General features: G+C 53.8%; 8 protein-coding genes across 8 annotated transcripts; 5 read left to right on the top strand and 3 right to left on the bottom strand.

Annotated features, from left to right (window-relative positions):
* Positions 1 to 391: 391 nt before the first annotated feature.
* PHACADRAFT_250463 (uncharacterized protein) lies at positions 392 to 1014 on the top strand. Its single transcript, XM_007392251.1, has one exon. It carries the CDS (start codon positions 625 to 627, stop codon positions 787 to 789), a length of 165 nt encoding a protein of 54 aa, XP_007392313.1. The 5' UTR covers positions 392 to 624; the 3' UTR covers positions 790 to 1014.
* A 2243-nt stretch (positions 1015 to 3257) lies between these two features.
* Positions 3258 to 4595, bottom strand: PHACADRAFT_250462 (uncharacterized protein). Its single transcript, XM_007392250.1, has one exon. It carries the CDS (start codon positions 4544 to 4546, stop codon positions 3605 to 3607), a length of 942 nt encoding a protein of 313 aa, XP_007392312.1. The 5' UTR covers positions 4547 to 4595; the 3' UTR covers positions 3258 to 3604.
* Positions 4596 to 4928: 333 nt separating this feature from the next.
* PHACADRAFT_250460 (uncharacterized protein) lies at positions 4929 to 6802 on the bottom strand. The gene has a single exon (XM_007392249.1). It carries the CDS (start codon positions 6329 to 6331, stop codon positions 4940 to 4942), a length of 1392 nt encoding a protein of 463 aa, XP_007392311.1. The 5' UTR covers positions 6332 to 6802; the 3' UTR covers positions 4929 to 4939.
* A 1141-nt stretch (positions 6803 to 7943) lies between these two features.
* Positions 7944 to 8485, bottom strand: PHACADRAFT_250459 (uncharacterized protein). The gene is made up of 2 exons (XM_007392248.1): positions 8395 to 8485; positions 7944 to 8343 (listed from the first exon to the last, which is right to left on the bottom strand). The coding sequence occupies exons 1-2, from the start codon at positions 8479 to 8481 to the stop codon at positions 8020 to 8022; spliced, it is 411 nt and encodes a 136-aa protein (XP_007392310.1). The 5' UTR covers positions 8482 to 8485; the 3' UTR covers positions 7944 to 8019.
* Positions 8486 to 13037: 4552 nt separating this feature from the next.
* On the top strand, positions 13038 to 15283 carry PHACADRAFT_250454 (uncharacterized protein). Its single transcript, XM_007392247.1, has 10 exons — positions 13038 to 13234; positions 13294 to 13341; positions 13394 to 13877; positions 13928 to 13976; positions 14028 to 14079; positions 14130 to 14311; positions 14366 to 14476; positions 14534 to 14594; positions 14652 to 15046; positions 15105 to 15283. The coding sequence occupies exons 1-10, from the start codon at positions 13099 to 13101 to the stop codon at positions 15171 to 15173; spliced, it is 1587 nt and encodes a 528-aa protein (XP_007392309.1). The 5' UTR covers positions 13038 to 13098; the 3' UTR covers positions 15174 to 15283.
* A 188-nt stretch (positions 15284 to 15471) lies between these two features.
* On the top strand, positions 15472 to 17096 carry PHACADRAFT_192128 (uncharacterized protein; the record flags this gene model as incomplete). Its single annotated transcript, XM_007392246.1, has 9 exons — positions 15472 to 15630; positions 15744 to 15962; positions 16023 to 16055; positions 16107 to 16196; positions 16249 to 16344; positions 16406 to 16447; positions 16500 to 16672; positions 16728 to 16841; positions 16895 to 17096. 9 exons carry the CDS (start codon positions 15472 to 15474, stop codon positions 17094 to 17096), a joined length of 1128 nt encoding a protein of 375 aa, XP_007392308.1.
* Positions 17097 to 17363: 267 nt separating this feature from the next.
* On the top strand, positions 17364 to 21480 carry PHACADRAFT_181721 (uncharacterized protein). Its single transcript, XM_007392245.1, has 13 exons — positions 17364 to 17913; positions 17971 to 18168; positions 18221 to 18353; positions 18405 to 18621; positions 18677 to 18724; positions 18776 to 18982; positions 19034 to 19134; positions 19190 to 19891; positions 19947 to 20256; positions 20308 to 20458; positions 20519 to 20588; positions 20648 to 20771; positions 20818 to 21480. Exons 1-13 carry the CDS (start codon positions 17439 to 17441, stop codon positions 21028 to 21030), a joined length of 2949 nt encoding a protein of 982 aa, XP_007392307.1. The 5' UTR covers positions 17364 to 17438; the 3' UTR covers positions 21031 to 21480.
* Positions 21481 to 21816: 336 nt separating this feature from the next.
* PHACADRAFT_88401 (uncharacterized protein) lies at positions 21817 to 26604 on the top strand (the record flags this gene model as incomplete). Its single annotated transcript, XM_007392244.1, has 13 exons — positions 21817 to 22011; positions 22094 to 22153; positions 22250 to 22690; positions 22763 to 23354; positions 23445 to 23758; positions 23817 to 24021; positions 24071 to 25485; positions 25539 to 25727; positions 25788 to 26051; positions 26103 to 26216; positions 26279 to 26406; positions 26467 to 26511; positions 26565 to 26604. The coding sequence occupies 13 exons, from the start codon at positions 21817 to 21819 to the stop codon at positions 26602 to 26604; spliced, it is 4002 nt and encodes a 1333-aa protein (XP_007392306.1).
* Positions 26605 to 26632: the final 28 nt, after the last annotated feature.

The following is a 26632-nucleotide window of genomic DNA, read 5'->3' as shown; positions in this document are numbered from 1 at the left end:
CGCCGTTAGCGTTGCTTGGCAGTAAGGTCCAGGGCATCACTCAGTATATCGGTACTGAACAATGAACTTGAGAATCTATTGAACCGCATCTGGAGGCTGATACGAGCTGCGGCATTTCATCACTGTTTCCCGGTTAACGATGAGCGCACTAGGACGGGATAAGCCGGAAATGCACCATTCAGGTCAGCTAGGTAAGTAAAACTTGAAAGTTTGAGCTGTTCGGATAAGTGGCTGCGTCATAGCTTCCCATCTTTTCTGGTGTCAGAACAACGTTTCAGAGAATGTTCTCGGTCGACATTAGCTTCCGCTGGAGGAGATAAAGATCATTCATCGCACGCACTGCGATACCAGTACTAGCCCTTAGCGCTTAGCCCAAGACTGAGGGAAAGAGATCCTAATCCGCCGCGTCTCCGGGTGTCAAATCGGCTTGCTTCCGCAGAACGGAATGATTACTAGCGCTGCCACATGGGTGCTTCTCGGAGTTCCGTCTATACGTCGCGGTACAGCATCGGTGGAGACTGTCACCGTTCATGCCCGTACAGCCACCTAAACCTGTTTCCTGATTGCTATTCTGATACTGATACCGTTATATATGGCCGCTCTCGCTGCAGTACTATTTAGAAGATGTCGGAATACAACAAGGTGAAGCAGGTATTACCCTTCAATAGTTTGCATCTTGGCATTTTAATCAGCATTGCCTGTTGTCCGTCCGTTGCAACAGTCGTTCAGCCTTTAGAAGCCCACCATCTGCCCACCCTTGTAGCTCCCGCTAGCGAGAGGTTGGAGTAATCGAATGACCCATCGTTGACATTGCCTTCAGCCAGCCCTGGTGGCGTTTCCGAAATATAGTGGTCAGATTGGCTCGCAGGATGTTTGATCCTGTTGTGGTAGATAAGTATCCAGTCCGTAGCTTCTCGACTTTACTCACAGAAAGAACACACCCCGTCTATAACAATACTGCAAATTATCAGCCAACTGGTCCTGTCGTAGTCTGCATGTGCAACGGTGTGAGGTCTCCGGGGTCATCAGCGTCGGCGGGGATCTGAAGTGCTGATCTTTTTTCTGTTCCTGTGTTTAAAGTGCTACCAACGTAGGACCCTGGAGTACCCATCACTATCACAGCTGCACGGATGAGACTGAGGTGACAGTATCTGAGAGATATTGACAATCACGCGGGCGCGATTTCGGTCATTCGGGAATCTGATCATTGAGCATTGATTTTTGTCTGACCATGTCACACAAGTCTCAGGATACTCCGCATTCGAGAATCTGCCAATATTCTCTGCACTAATGAATCATGAGTCCGTGTGCTAAAAATTCTGTGCCTAAGACTTGTGCAAACGAGTCTCTGTGCTCGCAGCACTGACTGCTGTCGTGAGATGTAGATACAGCGAGACTCTAGCCTGCACACGGCCACCCGGACCTAACTAACGAGACCCCAGTCTTCAGAAGCAGTCGTCGGTATGGCTTCGACTGCACTGTCTGCGGAGAACTAGGCATGTCACTTCGGAAAGCTCTTCACCACAAGCAAGCGCACGTCACACGAGACGAGTACGCGAGCTCGACGGCCGTGTTGAAAGCGGTCTATTTGAACCTGCGCCCGCCCATGTCCCGAATGTGTCGAACACGTCTCACGACGGGTGGGTTAAGTATGTGTCCCGTGGTGTTATAACTTTGATATACTGCTGACATCTTGGACGGATAGGTGGCGAGAAGATATGATAGCTCAGGACGAGAGGGATTTCCCCGAAGGTAATCTAGGTGGTGGTTTCCTTGAGGACGACGATGATAGCGTTCCGGCCCTGTCTATGAGGGGCGAAGGTACCAGCGAGCTTGACGGTGAGCTTTTCTCCGCCCTGTAGCCTGTTACTCTGGCATCTATTGCAGCTTACTACCCGAGTTGAGATCATACATATGTTCTAATGTAGTCTCCTGCCGTTTACCGCGGACTTCTAAGCACGGAATGCAACTCGAACGGACGTGTGCTCCGAGGCCTGAGGCTCGGTGGGCGCCGAACTGTGGTGGGGAGATCTCGGATCGGGCGTATTTCGCATTGGACATAATCATGATTTCGGTCGGACGAATCTCAGACAAAAACCAGCGCTCAAAGATCACGATACCCCGAATCATAACACCGGGCTAACCAGCAAATATTTTCAGCCGACAGAGGCACAAAAACGACCGCGAGAAAAGAAGCTAAAAAGCCTGAACACTTTCCGGCGAAAATATATGATAGATAAAATTTGAAAATAAGAGTAAAATAAAGTCGACTTTTGTTTTTGTAAATCTTGTTGTATAAAGTTGGTCTGGCAAAAAGAGGTGCAGATAACCGCTGGGCTATCCATATATGGAGTAATACACATGGAGAAAGAAATGATGATGATTCCGCCCTAAGGATATTTTGACTCTCCTAATACCTCAAAAGGTGTAAAAGCAGCGTGTCTTTTTGTACCACTAAAATGATAACATCACCATGGGGAAATAGCTTAAGTGTATTTATGAAACAAACTGAATCTGCTTTTGTACCTCCATCCGCGCAAAATAGTATAAAATTAGCCCCATGTAAAATCCGCCAGATCTTGAGCCCCACAGTCTCATCCGTGCAGCTGTGATAGGCGGTGCAGCGCTTTAGGCGCCATATAGGCGTGAATTTCACGCCGAGAAGAAAGTGGTCCTTGTTTGACTTGTTTTGGCCAAGTTTTACCCAAGAAAAACACCGCGCTTACCTTCTCGACGCAAACCGCACCGCCACGCCAACTACTCCAGTGCCGCTGCACAACGAGCCCTTAAGGACCCATCATCATGAGCAGGCAGGTCTTCAACGCGCTCTGCACGCCTGAAGCGCGAAACATTGTCCGGCATGTCTTCCGACACCGGCAGGATCTCGTTGCTCTCGACTCCCACGAGATCTTCGAGACCGCCTTGAAACTGTATCCTGAGGAGCCAGCCACAGCACCACCAAAAGTCTATGGCGAGAAGCCCATGCACAGATCAGCGAGGAAAGGCTGGCAGCTCCCACCTCAACCATCGAACCATCCCATACGCTCGATGAGGTGCGCACTGTTGCTTAGTGCTCCTCGTTCATGGACTAATAAACGTACAGATATCTGAAAAAGATTGTGTTGGAGTACATGGCTGAAGGCGGTGAGATTGAGAAGGTTGTCGTTCGCCGGACGGGCACGAGAGACGAGGCAGACCGCTACCAACAGGTCCTGAGGAGCAAAACGTCGGGTATCGTTCCTGTCCCGCCGGAGAAGCAGCACCCGAACCTGCTTCGTGCAAAGGAAAGCTGGCTATGGCGGTACGCGGGTAGCCCTGAACAACTAAAAAAGGACGAGCCAGTACTCAAGGGTGCTGTGCTGGAGGCGAACCTCAAGAAGTTGTTCCGTGGAGAAGACAAAGACCCTGAGTTTCATTCTCAGCTCAAATTTGTGGACGTGCGTAGCATACAGAACCCGCCGCGCGAGCGGAAGGGTGGTGGGCATGCTCGAGGCTTCGCACTCCGTTCAGTGGAGAGTCGTGCATTATCATGAGTGGCTTCAAGAGTTCTAAACCATGTTGCGCATTGCATAGTAGACTACTAATTTGTGGAAAATGTCCATGCTCATTGATATATGCCATCGCCCCTCAAGCTCGCATACGACAACGCAGATGAGTTTCGACTCCCGGGGCCGGGCGTGTTCGTCCTCGCCGCATTGGCTCTCGTATTCGCCCGGGTGTTGGGCGAGAGTGGTAGCTCTTGCGAACCCGCAAGCCATGCAGGGTCGAGGTTTCGGTTGGGGTCATAGTGCGTGTGCGACTTCCTTGACGACCTTGACTGCCCGGAGACACCGCTGTCGTCCGACGCAACCGAGGAGGCGCGCCTAAGCTGGTGAGCAGAATCAAGAGCGGAGGGGGGCGCGGCCGACAGAGGACGGCTCGGCGGCGCAGGTGTACTGCCCGCGTACAAGCTGCGGCTGCGCGTGTGTCCCGACATGCGAGATGTGGTCGACCGCGGGCTCTCAGGCGCGTTCCCAGCAGGTCCTGGCCCCACTGGATAGCCCCCAGGAGGCTGAGGGGCACCCTGATATATCGGGGGCCCGCTGCCCAGGGAAGATGGCGGGCGCGCATGCGGCGTCTTGCTGCGGACGCTATCTAAACTTGGTGGCTGACCCATAGAACGCGAGCGCGAATGCATAGCCTTCGGGTAGTTGCTCGTGGTGGAAGAAGACGAGCTCGATCGCTGAATTTGCGGGACACTGGTGACAGGAGCGTAGAGATTTATCGGTGTGCTGCGAGGAGTAGATTGCAGCTGCGTGTCCTGTGGCAGTGGGGTCGATGGCGCAGATGGAACGAATCCCGGTGGAAGCGCGTTGACTTTCAGGACGGAACTACTTGGGGCTGGGGCCGACTCCGACACCAAACTCGAAGACGGGTACCGACCCTGCGAAGGCGAGTTATATACAGGTGGCATAGGTGGCGCTACCGGCAGAGGTGGTTCAACGGCGGACGGAGGCAAGTCCACTACGGACGGGTCCGGCGAGAGCATGCCTCGCGTGCGCTCCATCGGAGACGATGTAGACGGTGTTTCAGACTAGCAGTCACTATCAGCACGGTTAGTATCACCAATCACCCGTAATGGAACTCACAGGCGGAATGACTTCAATTTCGTATTCGGGGGCGGACGAAGCCTGTGAGAGACCGGACTGTGACCGTCGAACCTGCGAGCTCCTCGTGGACCCGCCCGTGTGTAGCGGCCGAAGCAAGTCCTCTTGAGGTATTCCAGACCCTCTTGCAGAACCCACCGATGGAGAACGGTAAGGATTAGTCGGTGGTGGTTGAGGTGTCAACGGTGCGGGTGTCGTGGGATGGGCAGGTCGCTGCCTGGAGAGACTCTCGAGCGACGGATTGGATCGGAACTACACAGCGGACACGTTAGGCGGTGCGTCTTACTTTGCGTCTAAGCACTAACCTCTGAACTACCGCGCCGCATCTCATCAGCAACATCCGGGTGTCCCCATCGAAATGCGTCTGCAAGGCGTACATTGTCAGCATGAATCCTAGAAGGGCCGCGCATTTGAGCCACAGGAGAACCCTCAGCTTCGACGCGAACTTGAGGCACACCCGGGAACACGTTAGACTGAGGCATTCCTCCATCATCGTGGGGCGGAGATTGGGCGTCGAACAGAGCACTCCTGTCGATGCTAGGACTATGTCTGGGCGTGAAGTCTGCAGAACTCGCCACCTCCTGGATGGTACTTAGCGCATGCCTACGATCGCCGCTGAAATTGCGTTGCTGCATTGGAGGCGGCGGATTTACAAGATCGAACTGGGACATAGTTGTAGATTGAGAGGCCGGGATGGATTGGTATGACTCGGCTACTGAGGGGGTCTGGGGTTTTGCGAATGCATAGTCTCTGGCAGCAGAACCTGCTGACGCGTCCGAATCAGACCGATTACGCATTGAGCCAGGAGGAGGAATATGAAGAGGCAGCGGCGAGGTAGGGCCAGGTTCAATTTCATGCGAAGGCGGTAGCCTGATCTGCCCATCTGGGTCCATGGGTGGGATGTAGCCTAAGGGAAGGTCATGCGTGAACTGGTGTCTGGGAGAAGGTGGCGGGTTAGCGACTGGCGTGGATCGTCGGGGAGGCAGATCCGGCCATTGACTTGGCTCGTCCAACAGTGTAACGTTAATAGGTGCAGGGCTGATGCCGATCCCATGTTCATGGAATCGTGACGTCTGAGAATCAGGAGGAACTGGTTGTAGAGTCGCGGGAGGGATGGGGCGTTGTGGGATGGGGGATTGCAGGGATATAGGAGAGGTCAAGTTGCGCACAGGAAGATCTGCCAGAGAGTCAGTGCGATATGCGTCGTCAGTCATGTTTAAGTCAGTTCCGCCGTCCGCGTCCGAGCGTAATCCTTGCATCCGCGCCTGTTCCATACCTCTTCGCAGGCCTTCTGCATATCCAGCTCTTCTGCCCTCTTCTCTGGCTCTCATCATCAGATTCTCCTCCTTCAACCGTCGGGCCGTTGACCTAGCTTTCGCGGCGTGTGTCTCAGCGTCGTCTCGTTGCGCCTCCAAACTCTTCAGCAGCTCTTGGCCTCTGATAAGCTCCCGTTGAGCACTGTCATACTGGACTTTGTAAAGCCTGAGCTCTTCATTTACGCGCTGTAGTTCCTGCTGAGCCTGGATACGTGCATCGTTGACGACTTTGAATCGCTCTGCGAGCTCCAAAGCGCGCTTCTCTGCCTCCTGAGCACGGACAGTCTCGTTGTCTAACCGCGCAAGAGCGGAGCGGAGGAATCTCCGTGTTTGCTTAGCTTCGGTTTCCTCGCTGACCAAGAGCTTCATGAATTCACGGTTGGTACTGTGACGGCCACTCGAGCGATGAGACCGGTGAGAACGGTCGTGCGTAGCCACGTGACCATGATCATCTAGACTGTACTGAGAAGAGTCTGGCGGTGGTGTATTCGAGGAAGGAGGGGTAGGTGACCGGCCTCGAGGTGGACCACTGAGCTGATCAGATCTGCATGGACGTCAATGACGAGAGCTTGCACTGGCCAGCATGCCGCCACATACTCATCGTACTCGTCTGAGTAGTGTAGGTTTGGGTCCATGTTCAACGCCGAAGAGTCCGCTAAGGCCTAATATCGTCAGATAATCCGATAGTAGTTGTGAAGGTATCGATCCAATCCTGTGGTGTCTCCAGGTGATATTAGGATATTGCCGCAATTAGAGATACAAATGGATTTAGCAATGCATAGTAACAGCAAAGGCAGGACGAAAGGCACGGTGAGAGCAGTGTGAGAGCTCGGGGCCAGAGACCCAAGGAATAGAACAACAACGTTATCAGCGCGCATGAGCGTATGTGGGCGCCCGATATAGCCGCCGATCAACGATCGAGCGCCTTGCGTCCCGCCCCGCGGACTCTCAACCATCTAGGGCTTTCGGAGATTGACGTCTATCTTCCGCGCGCGACATGTTTCTTACTCGTCCGTTCACCGCTGGCAGGTCTTTCGCAAGGACTCACATAGGACCAACGGGAAATAGGAAAATATTCTCTCCCCCGCCTCTTCCTTCGTTTCTTCAATCACAACCAGAGGAGCCCCAGACATACCATGAGCGCAGAGTATTCCCGTATGTCGCTCATTGTCCTCGGTTAAATACACCGACGTCCGCTCATATCCCCCAGCTATCGACCTAGTCAACTATATTATGTCGTTAGCGACGTTAAATCATACCCACGGTTTCTGCCATACTGCACGAACACCCGCATATTGTCGCAGCCTCAATCCACGGCACCAGGATCGAACTCTGCTAATGCGCCGAAACCATCCCCCTCCACATCGTCCGTTCCATCCGCTTCTTGTAAGGCTGCTCAGCGGCCTCGCCTTGAGTGGGCGCCCACTTTCTTCGGCGGGTGCAATTGCGCTTACATACTTCCATCAGGTGCCAGTCGAGTACCCCGATGGGTCTCAGTCCGCTGCTTGTCGCGAGTTCCCTGCTCAGCCTTTCACGAAGTAGGAACGTACGCACTAGCGGGTGATCTGTCGGCACGGGGTAGGTCACTCGCCGTTGGTTATTGTGACCTTCTAATACTGACATGCTACCGTAGGCTCAGCATCATCAGCCATCTGCCAACCCTGCGTACGTTGTGTGGAATCTCTGGTGTACTTGTGTATACCGTCCTGTCATTACGTGGCTCTCAAGTGCATAAATCAAACTTTTTGCACTTGATTATTCTGAGAGTGGTAGCTGAAAGGACATGGAACTCTAAGACCTTTTGAGTTACATCACTTGTAAGCTGTTGAGTTGGACGCGGTTTCAAGGAAGCAGCACGAGACTCGGACGCTGATGGCATTTTTGGCATTTTCGCACGAGGCCAAAAACAGTGATCGTCTCTGTGAGAAGCCATTCCTCGAATATCTGCGCGTGACAACTGCGTGAAGAAAATTTCTATGGGTACCGAGGCAATCCTCTTGGTGTTCTATTATAGAGGGGACAATGTAGTCCAATGACTCTACCTAGTAACGGACCAGTCACTTGTCCCCAGGACCATAAAGCTTTAAACAACGTTGTTCAAAAGCGGACACCATAATTTTTGAGATCTGTGTGAAGAACATCTGCGAGGCCCCTGCATACGCCGCGTGAGCAAACAGGAATGACAGATCCAGCGTGACCAGGGTTGGTCCACAGTCGGATGCGGCTCCCTCGACGAGAAGGCTATCAGGATACCTAGCGCCTTGTAACGGGGTCGACAGAGCAGTGAGTTCGTTCGAGCGTGGTGATTGGGGCGAGGCCGACTGGAAGCGCCAGACTATGGAAAGGGTCTTGAAGATAGGACTTGATGACGACGCGACAGCCTTCCGGCAACATAAGTAAGAGCGCGGCTGAAAGCATAATGCGAAACTTACTTCGACAGAAAGATTTGGGGTGCAGATCACGTTGCTAGTGTATGTGGCCTCGAAAGCCATGAAACGGACTGTCATCTCGACATCCATTGTAAGGAGGATGAGCAAATAAATCTGCGGACAAGTGGTCAGTAAGCGTCTGAGTACATGAAGGCGAGAGCAGACACACACTAGAGGGGAAAGAGGAAAAGAGCTGGTCTATCTCGGCTCAAGGCGTACCCCTCTTATACACGAGCGGGGGGAACAAAACCCGCTCCGTAAACGCTCTAGCTGCGCTCGCTGTGGCTTCTCGCGTTCTCGCACCGTCGTCGACTCATCATCTAAGCAAGTTCTAGCCGCTCATTCGAGACAACAGGACTCAAGATTCCCATGATACGGATAAATGCTTCCTTTGAAGGCAAGGTCGGTGCCACCGATTTATCATTCTGCGTTCCAGAACTTGTCATGACCATAGTGGAAGGACTACTTACCAATAATAGTGATCTAATGTTCCGCACGCAAACCGTCTCCTGTGTAATCGAGTCGTGAGAAGCTGTAATTCTGACCGCCGGAAACGCGGTAGCTACATGCATCTGCATTATGAAAGGGTCTAGAAGTATACCTCATTGCGGAGGACCGACGCTTTGCTCGTCCGGAGATGCAGTAAAACCTTCCACGTCGGAACGAGTCAAACGGCCCTCGGAAATGAGCGAACAATATCATGATCAGACTAGGGTCTTCTCGGCGCGTGAGCGCAAAGTGTTCATGCCCTTGCATCTGCACACGTATTCCTTAGTCAAAGCGCCACAGACGATAGTCATCTGCGGCGAGACGTACCGAGCGAAGAGTCTCGCGGGCACCAAAGTTAGGGGATCTGCCCTATGGTATCGTGCTCCTCTGTTGAAAGACGCTGATACTACGGTCAAACAACTGAACACCCGGCGTCGACCACGAGTTGGGGTGCAGAGGTCGCACAGGGGATGCGCGACCGCTGAGCAGTTCTTCGGTGCTATTCGCGATAGCGACGGGTCCTGAACGCAAGTACGGCTCTCCGCTGCGCTGCTTGCAATCCGGCACGCCGCGCGGTGGTTCATATGACAGGCACTGCACGCGGTCCGCAGGCTCGATAGCGATGCTTCCAGGATGAGATGGCCCCGAATCCGATTGGCTTGCTCGTGCTCACAGGTGGTCCTGCGGAGTGCGCTTCACGCGTTTCGGACGGTTGGCTTGGAACTCTGCTCGAATCAAATTGCAGTATCACGACGGTTGCCTATGACGTCGCGTGAGCGTGTATATATGCGCTTAGTGAGGTTTGTTACCACTTCGTAAGTTGGACCTCGTGCCGTGCTTGCAGGGGATTCGCGAAGTCCAGAATGAGCGCGAGCTTTCTGCGGCGAAACACCTAGAATTTGTACCACGAACACATCGAGGGCAGTCTGTACCCGTGTCGCCTTCCTGAACTGCCGCACTAGATCAGCACTGAACCGTGGAGATGGAAGGGACATATGCACGCACATACAGGTAAACCAATAATATTCGTGAAGTTGTTGTTTTGTGATCCGCGCCATATGCACTGTGCAGCGTACTGTCAGTGGCTTACCACCTGAGCCACACCAGATTGCTCAGCACACCGCGATTGCTTATCCACGTTGTGACTTCATCTGGAGATGGAATCACATGCACATATCCACGGCCGGCATCGACGCCGCCGTCACCGCTGAGTTGTATTGCTGGTCTAAGATGGACCCGCTTGTGGCACTCCCTAGCAATCCTAGCTAGTTCATCCAGATTCATGACCCTCAAGTGAACGTACGACAAGACACGGCGATGAGGACACACCTAGATGGACGAGCACGCATAATCACAGGAACTAAGTCTGTTGAGGAACTAGAGGTATCATAATCGCGGTCTCGTACACTTAGCATTGATAAATACGAAATACGACAAGAACGAAAGGTGATTTATGGCGGGCGAGCGATCCACCTCGCCGTCAGCGCCCGACCGGTACGTTAGGGACACAAAGGCTCGGAAAACAAAGCTTAAGCTGCAGCCTCTACGTTCTCAGGACAGTCGCGAGCAATCTATGCGTCAATCAGCGAAGAACGTGCGCAGAGGGAAGCATTAGTGAGAACTTACGTGGCCCTCCTGCTGGCACTTATAGCAGGTCTTGTTCTTGTTGGAGTTGCCGGCGCCGCCATCCGTGATGGTCGTACCGGGGGCGGCCAGGCAGTCTCTACAAGAGAGATGAGCAATGCATACACGTTATACACATAGAGGCCCACCTTGCCATGTGATTCGGGCCTCCGCAACGGTAGCACTTGACCGGAGGCAGAGTGGACGTGTTCAGAGAACGTCCAGGGGGAGGTGCACGGGAAGCAAATGCACCTGAGCCTGCACCGTTAGGGCAGGCACGCGCGATATGGCCGAAACGACCGCAGTTCTGAATATATGCGCTGAGTACGTGCGCCAGGAACTGGCAGTGACAGAGACGTACGTAGCACTTCTGGCCTCCACCGCCAGCTTGGACCCTCAGGCTGGGGCACTCCGCTTGGATGTGACCGACACCTCCACAGGAATAGCACTGCTTGGCAGCGACTGTGCGGGGCGAGGGACAAGCAGCCGACTCGTGGCCGGGCTGGCGGCAATTGTAGCAAAGGCGTTGCTCTGACGTACAATTTTCCGCAATATGGCCCACTGGCAGCAAATTGAGCCTCCTCTCGATGACACCACGAGTATCTTACGCACGGTTGCCGCACTTAAAACACCCCTTCCTGGAGAACTGAAACGCCATCCTAGCTACGAAGATCCTGAGCATGCATAGGGAATCGTATTGAACGGTGGGTGCGTGATGAGCTGCTTAGCACGTACCGAACCTTCCTGCTACCCTCAACCAACTAGCCCTATTCCTTCCCACCTCCTACGTGAGGGTGAGACTGCTGCAGCGAGCGAGATGGGTGTTGATGGATAAGGAGTGACTTGCCGAAGCGTGCTGATCAAGCGAAAGACGCTGGTGCGCACTAAACTTGGCAGCTCCAGTGTTCGGCCCTACTAAGACATTTGTCTCAAGCCCAAGTTGCCCACCGCCGTTATCGGACTGTACTGCGTTAACGTTCATCCTCGATTTCTGTGAGTCTTTTCAAAACACGTTGGTTCGGCTAATGGACGCGAGTTGCATTTGGCTGGCCACGAAATGTTAGACAGTCCGTTGCAGAACTCTCGGTCACATCAATGTCGCGGAGTTAATTCTTGTCAAGACAATACGCGTGTTTCGAGCATGCCTCCGCGTGCATGCTGGGTGGGCGCGGTGGGTGGTCACAGGTTCCAGTACTCAATTGTTGCACAGACTGCTTTTATGCTTATCCAATTAGGTCCGGTTTGCGCTCATACTAATCAGTGAACTACGCTAGTCTATATTCTCAGATCGATGGTGGTCTTGCTTGAGTTCGTCGCCAATCAGATATATCATAAGTATCTTGGACACAAGGACCCGTAGATAGAATTATTGGCCCCAGATGGCACACATTGCCCAGTAGGTTTCGCCGAAGCGCAGACCGTGACCGACATCCACCGCTGGGCTCTTAGGAAATGTGCAGAACCATGATCCGATCTTTGTGAGTGGCATAAAAGGGTATGCTCTGGGAGGGCCACGCTCCCCGGGTTGCTCTGCTCCCCCATCTGGGCATGGGATGGTGTTCAAGGTATGTGGCGCAGCTTGCCCTTGTCGTCGTCTTTCAAATCTGATTCGTCCTGCCCCAGACCTCCTGCTTACCTCCTAGCAGGCAGCCGACCTCCGCGCACGCATATCCATCTCGCTTCTTGTTTGGTTGCTAATCGCATTCATTTGGGGTAACATTCTATGCCAATGCCACACGTCATTATGGCCGACCACCATTTTGTAGATGCCGACCACTCCTCTGAATGGATTTAGCAGCCAAACACGACGAGACGTAATGTTTGCGACAAGTATGGCTCCCTGTGTAGGAGGAAGGATGGTCCTGGATCAAACTTCTTGTAGACACCCATGGTTCTAGAACTTGTATCGATGCCCATTCTGATACTAAGTGCCGTCTTGCGCCTCAATACACTGAGCCTTTATCATCCTTACAGGGTATGTCTCTTCCTCTGGATTAATCCCATGACAATTATTTCATGCAGCGGACAAGTCTACAAGTCCCTTAAGGGCGCCACATCTGTTAGTATTTAACTTGCTGGTGACGATCGAGGAGGCGCAGGGCATACGTATTTGTTTCAACGATGCTCTCAAGCCTGTGAAACTAGCTTCTGTACACCAGCGGCTTTTCAAATCACTTCTCCCTGCGCTCATAGGCCCTCGAGATGGCGCGAGACGGAATCATCCGAAGGATGAGCCATGCGCGGCCCCGAAATGTGGCGGACGACAGGCGGACGAATCCGACGGCGATCGCAGCCTAACCTTAAACACCTAAGCGGTCATTCTGTTCGTCTGCTACCCTCTCCTCGTTGTCCAAGACATCCTCCACGTAACTGCTGCGGCCCAGCCTTATCTAGAAGCCGGCAGCATGGTTGCACACGTTATCAGGCTGAAACGGAACGGTAATTCACACCGGGCGCCTTAGTCATCTCCCCCAACATATATGCAGAGCTGATTTTACCCGACTTGAGCGTGCCCTTGCCCTTGCCCCTTCCCAGGCGTCTTCATCGCCCTCTTGCTGCCCTGTAATCGCGTCCTTGGAGCATTGCAGACACATCATGTCGTCGGAAACCGGACGTAAGGCAATTGATTTGTCGAATCACCTGTCCGAGCTCTCGAAGCGCAGGAAGGTGTCGCCTCTGAAGGGACTGGCAAAGTACATGAATAACCCAAATGTCATACCATTGGCCGGTGGTGCGTGAGATACTTTGCGTGCACCTGTTACGCGACGCCAAATACTGTATGATTGTCAGGGATGCCTCATCCAGACTACTTCCCCTTTGCCGACGTTTCGGCCAACGGTACGTCATGAAGACGCCAAAGCAAGGTGGCAAACGCTCACAATCCGCGCAGCTCTTGCTTCTGACTCCTTCACTCTTGAGCCGAAGCGGGAGTCGTCCTCGTTATCCTGGGTCTGGAAGCTGTTCGGTGCAGGCAAGGAAAAGACCAGCCCAATCAATGTACCAAAATATGCAAGCGACCCCGTCAATGAAGTTAATCTGGCCGTCGCCCTGCAGTACGGCACCGCGCAGGGCATCGTTCCCCTTCAGAAGTTCATCAAGGAATTCGTTACCAGGGTATACCAGCCTGCATACTCAGACTTCGCCACCCTCGTACATACTGGTAATACCGACGGGTGGGCGCGAGCGGTCCTTACGCTGTGCAACCCGGGCGAGATGTACATCACTGAAGAGTGGTCCTACCCGTCCGCAATGTTCGCAAGCCAGCCATACAACGTGAGGCCAACCCCGATTGCTATGGATGCTGAGGGTATGCGCGCCGATGATCTCTACAAGACGCTGGACGAGTGGAATGAGGAAGAGCGCGGTGCAAAGCGGTATGTAATAGAGTCATTGTCACTATATTTCCGGCCTAATTTGCATTCAGGCCTCACGTTATGTACACTGTGCCAGTGGGCCAAAACCCGAGCGGTGCAGTAAGTCGAATGAAAGACATACGCGCGATACACGTTCTTATGAGTATTTAGACAATGGGCGAGAAGCGCAAGAAAGAGATCTACGCCATCTGTGTCAAGTTCGGTACGCGTAGTTCTCACACATCTGATGGTATTTCCTGAAAGCTATGGTAGATATCATCATCGTCGAGGATGACCCGTACTACTTCCTTCAAGAGGGTCCTTACAAGCCCAAGTCTGAGCGCAGCACAGTGTCTGTCAAGCACGATCAGTCCGAGTTCCTCTCGAGCCTCGCTCCGAGCTACCTGAAGTTTGACTACCAGGGGCGAGTCATTCGAATGGACACCTTTTCCAAAGTGAGATGTGCAAGCTCCACTATTCATGCCTCAAGTTGACCAGGGCATTGACAGTATATCGCACCTGGTAGTCGACTTGGTTATTTTACCTGCAGCCCTCAGATGGCCGAACGTCTTGAGCGGCAGGGAGAGACTAGCACACAAGCGCCTTGCGGCTTCGGACAAGTGGGTCCTTGTGGTCACATATAGGTGCATCCTGGCCGTATATTGACATATGAATAGTCCCTCATCACTCAATTGTTGACAACCTGGAAGTATGACGGTTACGTCAGGTGGTTGCACGGTGCGCTACTGTATCATGACGTACAAATCCCTTATGGGTCTGACAAGCTATGTATAGGACTCGCCGTCGAGTACAAGGCCCGTCGTGATTACTTCATCGACACCCTGTTCGAGGAGTTCCATGTGCGCCAGAGCTATTCGACGGAGTCGATTTGGGCTGGCTGCGAGGTGTACGATTGCTATGCCAAGCCTACAGATACTGTCGAGAAGACGTCTTACCGCAAGCTGTTCACCTTCATACCGCCGACTTCGGGCATGTTCGTCTGGCTTTCCATGGACTTCGAATCGCACCCTTCATTCAAGGAGGGCGAGGAAGAAACGCTCGAGATGCAGCTTTTCATAAATCTTGCCGAGGCTGGCGTGCTCGTTGCCCCGGGTTGGTATTTCGCTGCCGACGAGGATATGAATGATAGGGGCCGGGGTCACTTCCGTATCAGCTTCAGCAACGCCGAGGTATGTTTGTTGCATTTAGTACGTGGGTTAAAGCTGGCAGCTCAGTATTGTATCGCAGTTCCCGACGATGAAGAATGCCATAAAGATCCTTGGCGAGGTCGTCAAGGATTTCTTCAAGGAGCATTGACTGAAGAAGCACTGACCGAAGGAACATTGAGACTCCAGGGCGATATGCGATGTAAATTTAGAGCTAGGGATTTACTTGGATAATAAAGAAAAGGCTGCCGTTACCTGGCGCTTGGCTAGACTCGAGATACATTCCAGCGTAGCCCCCGGCACGCGTCCCACCAACTAGCATGTAACCCCAACTCATGATAGTTACACGCTCGCTCTGATCTAGCGCCTACTCCGTGACTACTGTACGCCAAGATGGCGGAGTTAACGGACGTCTGTCCATCCCCACTTCGTCGACGTGTGTCAATATTATGGCCCCCACCACCAGAGGCAAGATGCGCGCGAGTACGTCCAAGGTTACACTGGAAGACACCAATGGAATTGTCGATGAAGATCATCTCCCGGAGGTTAAGGCAAGCCCACCAGCTCAAACATATAGCCATGTCGATGCTGGGATCACCGCACTAGAGGTACAGTACGTTAGGCTTTGTTCTCCTTACTCGTGCTATCTTGACGGCATGTCATGGTTTAGTTGGTTCTTTAGGTCCTAGCAGAGTGCTCTCATAACTCGCCAATAACACAGGGATGCGCCTCACAGCTCATGAAGAGCCTCCGCACCTTGAAGAAGGATGTGATTGATTTGCAGAAAAAGAACAAGCAACTACAAGAAGACTTAGACCAAGCCCAAGAAGCGGCAGATAGTCTTTCCCAACCAAAACCTGGAAAGAAGGGCGGACCAGGCGTCAAACAGCTGCAGGCAAAGGTGAATGCCCTGAGGAAGCAGGTGGCCGAACTGGAACGGGTGCGTGCTCAGTACTCAGTTTCTGCCTTTGTCTCGCAAATATCTCACTTGTGACACCAGGGAAGAGAGCGCGACAGAAGAAAGATGGCACAAGTGCATTCAGCCAGCTCTGTCTCCTTGTCTGTACTGACCCATGCGCGATAGCTTCGAGCTAAAGAAATTAGAAAAGACGCTGAAGAGCTCCAAGCCCAAGCCGACCTCGAAGTTGGAGATACTGCACATAAGATGCGCAAGGTCCGCATGGGTCTCTGAGCTCTCCAAGATGATCCCACTGAGTTACTGTCAGCTACTCCGGAGGTTCCATGATCTCATGCTAGCTCCTTCTCTGGAAGGCGACGAAGAATGCAAGATATGCTTCGAGAAACTGGAGCCGCATGCTGCAGTTAGGCACGAGAGCTGAGCTATGCGACGTCATACGTGCTGATTCGTGCAATTTTCTATAGCTTGACTTGCGAACATATCTTCTGCAAGGGCTGCACGCAAAAGTTGGCTCCCGGCTACGAAGATACTGTTAGATGCCCTGAGTGCCGCAGGGAGGTTCCTAAGGACGAGCTAGAACCTGTGGAATATCTTGCGTCGGAACAGTGGGACGCTCTCCTAGAGGTCGCCAAGCGGTGGGCCAAGTTTGACAGGCGACGCGAATTGGAGACCAGTGACGAAGAAAACGAGGAGCAGTTCGTTGATGACGAACGCGAAACTTCGGAAACTAGGTCAGTGGTCTCTTTAGCTCGTTTTCCTCTGCTCTGTATTGAGCTCCGTCGTCAGATCTGTGTCCTCAAAGCCTGAACCTGAGTCACTAGGAAAAGCCGAGTCATCCTCGCCGCCGCCAGCAAAGGGCAAAGGACGGCTAGTGCGACGCACGCCTACCCGAGCTTCAAGGTCAGTGTGGTATCGTTCTTTATGCGATTTGGAGTGACACATGGTCCCGGCAGCGTGGCCTCTTCAGTCCCAGGAGAAGAGGAAGTAAGTCTGGGGCAGGAGGCCGACAACACGGAAGGTAGGGTATCCACACCACCTGCCGCAGAGTCCAGCGGATCACAAGACATGCCATCGTACTCCCAATCACCTGCTAAAGAAAAGCGACGTCGCTTGGAGCAGCTTGCGGAGACCCGGAACAAAAAACCACGGCTATAACATGCGAGCACCTGCAGGTACAATGCATATGCTCACTTACCTTGACCGCTACACACGCTGTACTCGTAGATTTAGGGAACATAACCTAAGGCCTAATGGCTTGTATTATTCGTAACTTATCTTTTGGTATCGTGTCAGGAAACTCCCGGAAGCTCGTGATCGCGCTCCTCATGGCGGCGGGCCTGCGAGCGCGTGTGAACCTGCGGCACGCGCCACGGCACGTATCTTGCGTGTACTGCACGCGCTTTGTGGGAACGCGGACGGACGGCTGGTGTTGGCAGGTAGCCCCGTGGCCTAAGTCTTTTGTAACGAACCACCCACGTCTGCTGAACGCAGACGAACATGTCGAGTAAGGAGCCGTTCGTCGAAGCCGCGATTCGCTCGCGACGGAGCGCGACAGTCAAGCGGCCGCTGCTTCTTGCGCTTTGCGCGACTATCGCGACGCTGTCGCTCTATGCTTGCAACTTCTACCTTGCCTCGTCCTCTCGAAACCCCGAAACCCGTATCCACCGTGTGCCAGCACATGCTGGACAAATCCTACGCCAGTGCGCCAGCCTGAAGGCGACTCCTAAGCCTCCACACGATTTCCATACCCGGGCGCAGTCGGATAGATTCGAGCCTGGGACACGCCCAACGTTGATCAAGAACGCGCGTGTGTGGACAGGGGCTAGGAATGGTACCGAAACCGTGAAAGGCGACGTTCTACTCGAAGGAGGCGTCGTAAAGGGCATAGGCTACATTCCGCAGACTCTGTTGAATAACTTGAAGGACCCCGCCACTGTTGAGGCAAACGGAGCGTGGGTTACGCCCGGTCTCGGTCAGTACAACTCGTTGCCTCACGGCTTTGTAATCTGAAATTCATGTATCATCTCAGTGGACTTGCACTCTCATGTTGGGCTGCTGAGTGCTCCCTTCACATCGGGTGCATTTGACGTGAACTCTGCCCACGGACCCGTATTGCCCTGGCTGCGAAGTATCGATGGATTTAATACGCATGATTTGGCCTTCGAGCTGGCCATCGCTGGAGGTGTAACGTCCGCTATGGTACTTCCTGGAAGCGGTAATGCTATTGGTGCGTGTTCATCCAACATGCTAGTGCTTGTGGTAACCATACGCGCGTGTAGGCGGACAGGCCTTCATGATGAAGCTTAGAAAGACGAAAGAAAGGTCACCAACGTCCATGGTAGTTGAACCTCCGCACACTCTAAATGGTTCTGCACCAGATCCAGACCTACCTTTGCGCTGGAGGCATATGAAGTATGTTCATTTGTCTCGTGTGAGTACATACAGGCTAAACGATAATGCTAGGCAAGCGTGTGGCGAGAACCTTAGGCGGTATGGCAACCGTATGGACGCAATTTGGTCCTTCCGCTCCGCATACAACGAGGCTCGTAAGGTTAAGCAGCAGCAAGATGACTTCTGTACGAAAGCCGAGGCTGGCTTGTGGGAAGACATTGCAGGTCAAAGCTTCCCCGAGAACTTGCAGTGGGAGATGCTCGTCGACGTCTTGCGCGGGCGCGTCAAAGTATGCACGTATTTTCTTTCCGCTTAGATCTAGAGTGCTCACGCAAGGCTCATAGATTGCAAACCACTGCTACGAAGAGGTTGATTTAGACGATATTGTCCGAGTAAGCCAGCCTGATATCTCCCTGTAGCGCAATTATAGACCTATTCTCTAGCTCACCAACGAGTTCGGCTTCCCTATCGCGTCCTTCCATCACGCCTCCGAGGCCTGGTTGGTGCCAGATGTGCTCAAACAGACATGGGGCGGTACACCTGCCGTCGCCATTTTTGCGTCGAATCATCGGTACAAGCGTGAATCCTATCGTGGCTCACAGTTTGCTCCTCGCGTTTTGGCAGACAACGAGATCCCTGTGGTCATGAAGGTGACTGTCTTGATCGAGCGACTTATCGACTCAGCTCACACGTCGTCTTAGTCCGATCACCCTGTGCTGAATAGCCGCTATGTGGTGTATGAGGCTCAACAAGCACACTACTACGGCCTCCAGCCACACCTTGCATTGGCTTCAGTCACTTCGTAAGTTACCTGGACCCTCGCTTTGAGGAGCATAGCTTGATATATTTTCTGCCAGCACACCAGCTCGAGCTGCCGGCCTTTCTCACCGTATCGGTATTCTCGCCGAAGGCGCAGATGCTGACGTCGTATTGTGGGATTCACACCCCTTGCATCTCGGCGCAGTCCCTCGTCAAGTCTGGATCGACGGCATTGCACAGCTTGGACGCGCAGACACTGCGCTCACTCCGGCGCCTGACGCGGAGCCCGTCCTCGTCGGCCCTCCTAAGAAAGGCTCGGTGTTTGGAGAGATACCAGCAGTGCCAAGCTGGGATGAAGAGCGCAAGGAGGCGGTTGCGTTTGAGGGCCTGCCGCCGCTTGAACCGAAGAAGGCTGTGAAGGGCAAGGTCGTGCTTCGGAACGTCCTGGAGGTGTGGATCCGTACCGAAACGGGCCTCAAGGAGCGATGGTCGGGTATGTCCGAGGGAAAGAGCGGCACTGTCGTCCTGGTCGATGGCACAATTAGCTGTGTCGGACAAGAGGGCTGGTGTCTCACAGAAGAAGACGATGCACTGGAGATCGACTTGCGCGGCGGTGCGGTTGGGCCGGGCTTGATGACATTCGGCTCTCCGCTTGGCATTGAGGAAATTACGCAAGAGCTATCCACGCAGGACGGCTTACTGTACAACCCTTACATTGCAAACACGCCGAAGATCCTCGGCGACTCCGGGGCCGTGGTCCGCGCAGTCGATGCACTTCAATTCGGGACACGCAACGCTTTGTCAGTATCGCGGCTGTTACCTGTCCTGGGTATCTGTTTGACGTTGTGTGCACAGGGTTGCGCGTCGCGCTGGTGTAGCGTATGCAACATCATCGTTAAGCAAGGCCACCCTGTTTGGTGGAGCATCGACGCTCATCGGAGGACTCGCTGTGACCTTCAGGACCGGCGCCGCGCACGCTTTGCAGCCCGATGCGATCGTCCAGCCGACTGCTGCCCTGCAGCTCCACGTCGGGCGCGCTGCGCCGTGGCGTGGCACTATGCCCGACGTGTCTGTGAGTACGCAGATTGCGACGCTCCGACGGCTGCTGCTGGACGCTGTCAACGACGATGAGGAGACTGGTCGATGGTTCAAGAAGGCTGCTGATGTGTGTGCCTTCAAGCATGTTGAGCTCGGCGGGAGCTAACAGTTACTACAGGGACGCATTCCTCTGATCATCGACGTTGAAAACGCGGACATCATGGCCACGCTGTTGCAACTGAAAGCTGAAGTGGAGGAACTCCGGGGAGCAAGGATAAGGATGATTTTCTCTGGAGCGTCTGAGGCCCATCTCCTCGCCGCAGACATCGGTGAGTCAATCCCGACAAGACCGCAATAAGCGATGATTCACTGGAGTATTGCCTTGGTAGCCAAAGCCAGAGTGGGAGTCATTCTTAGTCCCGTTAGACCGTTCCCTGGGGCATGGGACAGCCGCAGGATGTAGGTTTTCGCGATGTCTCATGTATTGCGTGAGCTGATGCGCAAACTCGGGTCGATAGCCTTGCGGGGCCCCCGATTACCAACGAAACGACAGTAACAGCGCTGCTGAAGCACAAGGTCACCGTCGCGTTGGGAGTCACTGACGCATGGGAGCCAGTGAACGCGCGTTTCGACGCGGGCTGGGTGAGTTGTTACGCGTTTGATTCCATATGGAGTCGCTCATGCGTAGTCATCCCAGGTCGCGCTAGAGTCTGGCGGGTGGATCGACAAGCAGATGCAGTACGCGCTGGTAACTGGTAACTTGGAGAAACTGTTGGGGCTTGAGGGGTGGCTCAGCGACCAGGGTGACTTGGTGGTCTACCAGGGGGGCGGTGCATTCAACATGTCGAGCAAGGTCATTGCCATTGCGTCGCCGAGACACGGCGTTGTAGAATTCTTCTAGTGGAAGTGTGTACATGTTGGGTATGATATCCCTGTATTGTACTTTTCATTGCTATCACATGGTAGATCGGTAAATATTGCTCTCCATCATACGACGCCGACGCCGAGCAGTCCAGAGGCTGATTTGATGCCTCGACCGCGAGCTGCGGCAAGAGATATGGCGAGGCAGCTCAGGATGAAACCAGTGAACCTGGAAGATAGTAAATCTACGTGGTCGCCGCCAAGCGGCAGTGCTGCACCGCACCTGAAGAAAGCCACTCGGGACAAAGATCTTTCCTCAAGAATGGTCCGAGAAGACGCGAAAATAGAGCGGAGGACGGTGGGAGTGACAGGGATACGACTGGATGACTTGCTCGGGGGTGGTGGCAAGTGGCCGCCGCGAGCATTGGCGGCCGTGATGGTTGGGGTCGACGACGAGCTTGTGGTGGAGAGGGGCATGGTGGTCGTGGCTCGTGGGATCGTGTCGGCGCTGGTAGTGACGAGGTCCGGATCAGGAGGACGGCGCCGGAACTAAATTGGTGGCGATGATGGCGGCGGCACCGCAGCCGGGGTACTCGGAGGCGCGGTCTCGTGATGTCAAGCGCGTCGGCGGAGGCAAACAAGGACCAAACAAAGGAGCGGCGGGAGCGGTGCCTGATTGGGTGTCCGATTAAATACAGTATACTGTTGCATTATTCGACTCCTCTCCGTTCATTCTTGTTCGATTACATCTATCCTTTCCCCTCCCTATCTCTTCTCTTCACGCCAACAACTCCTCTTATACCCGCATACCGCAGAATACCCCTTCATGGCCCTCAACCATACGCCTCGTAAAGGCGTTCCTCTCGCAAGCGGCGAAGAGCGTTCGATATCCCGCCTCAAGGGCGCGCCCCTTCCAAAGCTCACAAGACGTGTATATTTCTGCGGAGTGGTAGTAGAGAACACTGATCATGATGAGGAACTGCCGAACGGTATATATCCCCTTTCTCTAACTCTCGGACGCGTTTGCTCACTTGCCTGCAGACGTGCAAGACCTCATAGCAAGCCTAGGCGAACCCATTGACCTCGAACCTGTGCCAACTGAGCCAGGTCCGAGCAACTCCTCTACTACTGACCTCTCGCAACTGGTGAGCTCGTCCCCCGCTGTCTCTGTTTTATTCTGACCTCACTGGGCCTCTGCACAGAGCAATGAACCACACCAGCGTAAACGCGCCACGACCCTGACCTCTATTAACGACCAGTTACCTAATTCCGACGTTATCCCCCGCAAACGATCAAATACCGCAACTTCTAGTGCTCTAACTGACATAGTAAACGAGCTCGTCGCCACAGAACGATCCTATGTCGATCGCCTGCACACCCTTAAAACCGAGTACGCTAATCCATTACGCCAGTTCTCAAAGAGTAAAGAGACCGCCATTCTTCCACCATATGAGGCCAAAATTATCTTTGGCAACCTTGACCAGCTCATTCCAGTTAACGAAGCTTTCCTCTGGGACCTCGAACGGATGTTGGCATCCGACGGGTCAGAGACCGTCGGCGGCGTCGGGGACGTCTGCTTGAAGCATTTCAAAGACCTCAAAGGCTTTGAGGTCTACAAGCAGTACTACGCGAAGCGTGAAGAGGCACAGCACATTTTCGAACAGGAGGTCAAGCACTCTAACTTCTCCAGTTACATTGATGTACGTGAAGCTGGTTTCCGTCGAACCCTACTCCAAAATGTGCGAGCTACTCTTACCCGTCGTCCCACGCAGCGCATCAAATATTCGCAAGCCGACGTCCGGAACCGCGTCGGCTTGCGCGAACTGCTAATGGATCCCGTTCAACGAATACCGCGATACACCCTAATGTTCCGGACAATGATCAAGCACATGCCACTACACGACCCACAACGCGCAAAGCTTGAGGAGGCGGACGAGATTGCGAGCAAGATTGCCCTGGCGGAGACTGACGAGCAGACAAAGCGTGCTGCCATCATGTACTGCATATCCTCATGCGTCGATGACTTCCCCCCGAACCTAATCTCTCACTCGCGCAAGTTCATCGACTGCATTGACGTCGAGGACGTGCTTTCCTCCTCACTTGAACACTTGCCAGTCGTGTCGACCCCTTCATCGAGTTCGTCGAAGGAGTCATCATTACATTGTACTCTGTTCCTATTCGATGACAAGCTTGTCATTGCAAAGCGGCCTGGAGACAAGAGCGGAAGGACAATGACCGGGCTTGACGACCCAGACAAGGTGGTGAAGGGTAAGGGCTTGGCTACTAACTCGAGACGAGGAGGCTTGTCTTGTAAGGGTGTAATGGAGGTTGTGGACGTTGTTGCCACGGACGTCGGCGGCGCAGGTAAGTCGCCTTGGCCCCTCGCTTGGTGCCGCGGCTCAGTATTATGGAGCGCTCGCTCACAGAGTTCGTACTGATTCTACTCTGGGACAGACCTTCACTTTTACCTCGAGAGTCCGCCACAAGACCAGACGGGCGACAAATGGAATGGCCGGCCATTTCGCGCAATGTCCATCGTCTTCCCACCATCTTCGGTGAACCTCGACCCGACGCGTACGGAAACGGAAAAGCGGCGCTTCCTTGAAAACCTGTGGATTGTTCAAGCGCGGTACCGGACGAGGTTCGGCCAGTCTGTCATCCTGAAGGATGCAGAAAGGGAAGTTGAGAACAGAGGGGGCAAAGTTACTACGGCCACGACCTACTTCAACCTATACCAGCGTACGGCATACTTGCGAGAAAAGGCGAAGGTAGAGTCCTACTTCTGCCGCTCCAGGATATTCTCGTCATGACATTTGAGTCTTTCAGATGAAAGCTGTGGTCCATATTGACCCTTCGGGTGCAGCGGACTCAATACCGTTCGGTAATCCGGGTGCACCATTTGTAATCGTGCGACTACAGCCGATGCCAGGGGAGGTGTCACGTTGGTCAGTGAATTGTAGTGATCCGGACGACCAGGGCGAAGAAGATATCGTTGAGAACGCGAAGCTCCACCAGCGTATCATTGCCACAAGTACGTATATATGATGTACATGTGAGTATCTGCTAATTGGTACTCGTAGTACATCACTATGGCTTGTTCAAATTCCGGACGAACAATCTTTCCGCCCCGCCGACACCAACCGTAACACGGACGAAGGCAGCCATCTTCAGCCTCGACGCCATCTCACGGAATCTATTTTCTGGAAGGACAGGATCGCCCAAAGACCACGGATCTATAGGTCATAAACGGGCCAAGACCACTGGCAGCCGAATATCTATGTACAGTCAGTCGACGGCGACAGCAGAAAGTTCCATTTCGCACTCCTCTCGGTCTCGACGATCGACAGTTACGGCGGCAACCTCATTGGAGGATGATCGGCGTTCTATGATCTCGGTTGACACTGGGAGCGCGAGCTCAAGGCGGTCGCAGTCTCTGCACAAAGTGAAGAAACTCATGAAGAGGCAGCTCTCATCTGGTGGGTCTGGCAGCGAGCTGGAAGTATCACCGTGGCGCGGTAGCGATCGCAATCGGAGTAGGTCGCCGTCGTCGGATTGGTACACTGATAACGAGGACCAAGAGAACAACCATGCTGGTCGGCCACAGGACCAGTCAGACCGGGATCTCTCTGCACGTCTTGAGCTCGCACGACAGAACAGCCAGAGCCAAAATGATGCGCAGTTTGACGAAGACGTGTTCGAAGAACAGCTGATCGAGGAAGATCTATACGAGGGTATGCCGACAGTCAGGCTTGTCACACGGGCTGCGTCTGTTTCTGATGGCCTATCTTGTTACTCAGATGATCCCAACCCATTTCGCCCTTTGTCAAGAGCATCACGGGCGTCGGCTTCGCTTGAAGCCCCAGGAGGGTCACGACCGAGTAGCTCGATGGGCAGACCGTATACACCGTCACCTGGTGGGCCCGGCGGGAACGAGCGACAAAGCAGGATGATGTACCCGCCGGCTGAACACCGACCAAGGGGTCCGCGTAGCCCGTCACCACTTCCTGTCTCAGGAACACCAGAAACCCGGACGCATGACTTGCCATCTGAGGAAGATGTGACAGTATCAGAAGACACGATCGTTCACGCAATCGCGGAGATGACCGTGACGCCGAAAGGCAAGGGCAAGATGGTCGCACCACTACCACGCAGTAAGCGACAACCATTCAACACGAGCGGGGGTCGCACGACAAGCAGCGGGTCGGACTCGACAACTCCTGACAGCGCCGTGCCTAGTGGTATCCCAGTTTATACAGCCACCGTCGAGCCACTATCGATACGAAGGAAGGCCTCCTCGGGTGTACTCAATTCTCATCGGAGGCGCGTCTTCCCTGCGAGCCGTGGGCCATCGATGACGAAGCCAGGCAGCCGCGTGGCATCGCTCACAAGACGAACGTCGTCGCAGTCGAAGCAGCAGCTGCTGCGGGTGCATACAAGCATGGGCTCTGATGATGCGCAAAGGTTGGTCAAGCAGTCGGAGTCAGCGAAGGAAGGGGTAAGCGTAGTCTGTCAATTCGGTATACTGCATATGTGCTCACTCTCTCCTAGATCGAAGCTGCCCGTCGTTCTATGCGACAGCTGCGACAGCACTATGAGCAGCTCGCGGCTGCAAACTCTGCTGCACGGTCCGGCACGCCGTTACCAGGTTCGCGGTCTACGACACCACTGCCGGACGATAGGCCATTGTCTCCCGTCAAACAACTGCGCACGGCGCTAAGGCCTGCCCCTCCTCCAATGGTGAGGTATTTTTGGTCTAGAGCTCATCGTGGGCAGCAGCTGATGTCGACATCAAATTAGACAAAAGAAGCGCAGGCCCGCATGGAGGAGATGCAGCGGCTCATCGGCAGGCGTGCACAAGAGAAACCTCTGGGGCGGCCGCGCCCGCTGAGCATAGTCACTGACTCTGTGCTGCCGAAGGCAGCGGAAATCGTACGCGTCGAGGAGGTCGCCAAGTCCATGGACGAGCTGGCCTCACATGTGGACCAAGACCTCACAAACGCCATGCAGCATCTGGACCAGGTCAACGCCGAGATTCCACGGCTAACATCGACGCTCGCTGAGGTGATTATCTCAGCTCCACTTACTCGTTCTCTCACTGACTTTCTTCTGCAGAGGAGTGACGAGTTGGAGAAGACCCGCAACGATCTGGCCAACGTGAAGCTTCAAGCCGCGTTCCTCAAGCAGATGTTCGACGACTGCACAGCTGAGAAGGATGCATTGTACGACGTGCGTCGAATTCACCCTAAAAGATCAATTTGATGCCTCAGCTAACTGACACACGCCTGCAGGCATTCAACGAGGAACTTGAGGGCATGTTCAATGATGCGTCTCTCTCGGAGGACGAAGCCTGGGCTGCCATGAGCCGCGACATCGTCGAAGCGAAGAAGGCCAGGAATGAGACTGAGAGACAGAATCTGTACGTGATACGCCCGGCTCTGGCACACCATCCATGCATCATGTCTGATGACTCGCATAGCCAACTGCGCCATCAACTTGCGGAAGTCGAGATACAGAAGGAATCGTGAGTCAACACCTGTCTGACACCGCTTCCGATACTTACCGACCTGTGCACAGATACGCTGCTCTGCTCCGTGCACATGGGCTTATTCCATAATTTTCGCTGTGTGTATTGCTTTCATATC

This window comes from Phanerochaete carnosa (assembly GCF_000300595.1).
Source record: "Phanerochaete carnosa HHB-10118-sp unplaced genomic scaffold PHACAscaffold_2, whole genome shotgun sequence".
Classification (NCBI taxonomy): Eukaryota; Fungi; Basidiomycota; class Agaricomycetes; order Polyporales; family Phanerochaetaceae; genus Phanerochaete; species Phanerochaete carnosa.
This window is presented reverse-complemented; position numbering and strand designations above follow the sequence as displayed.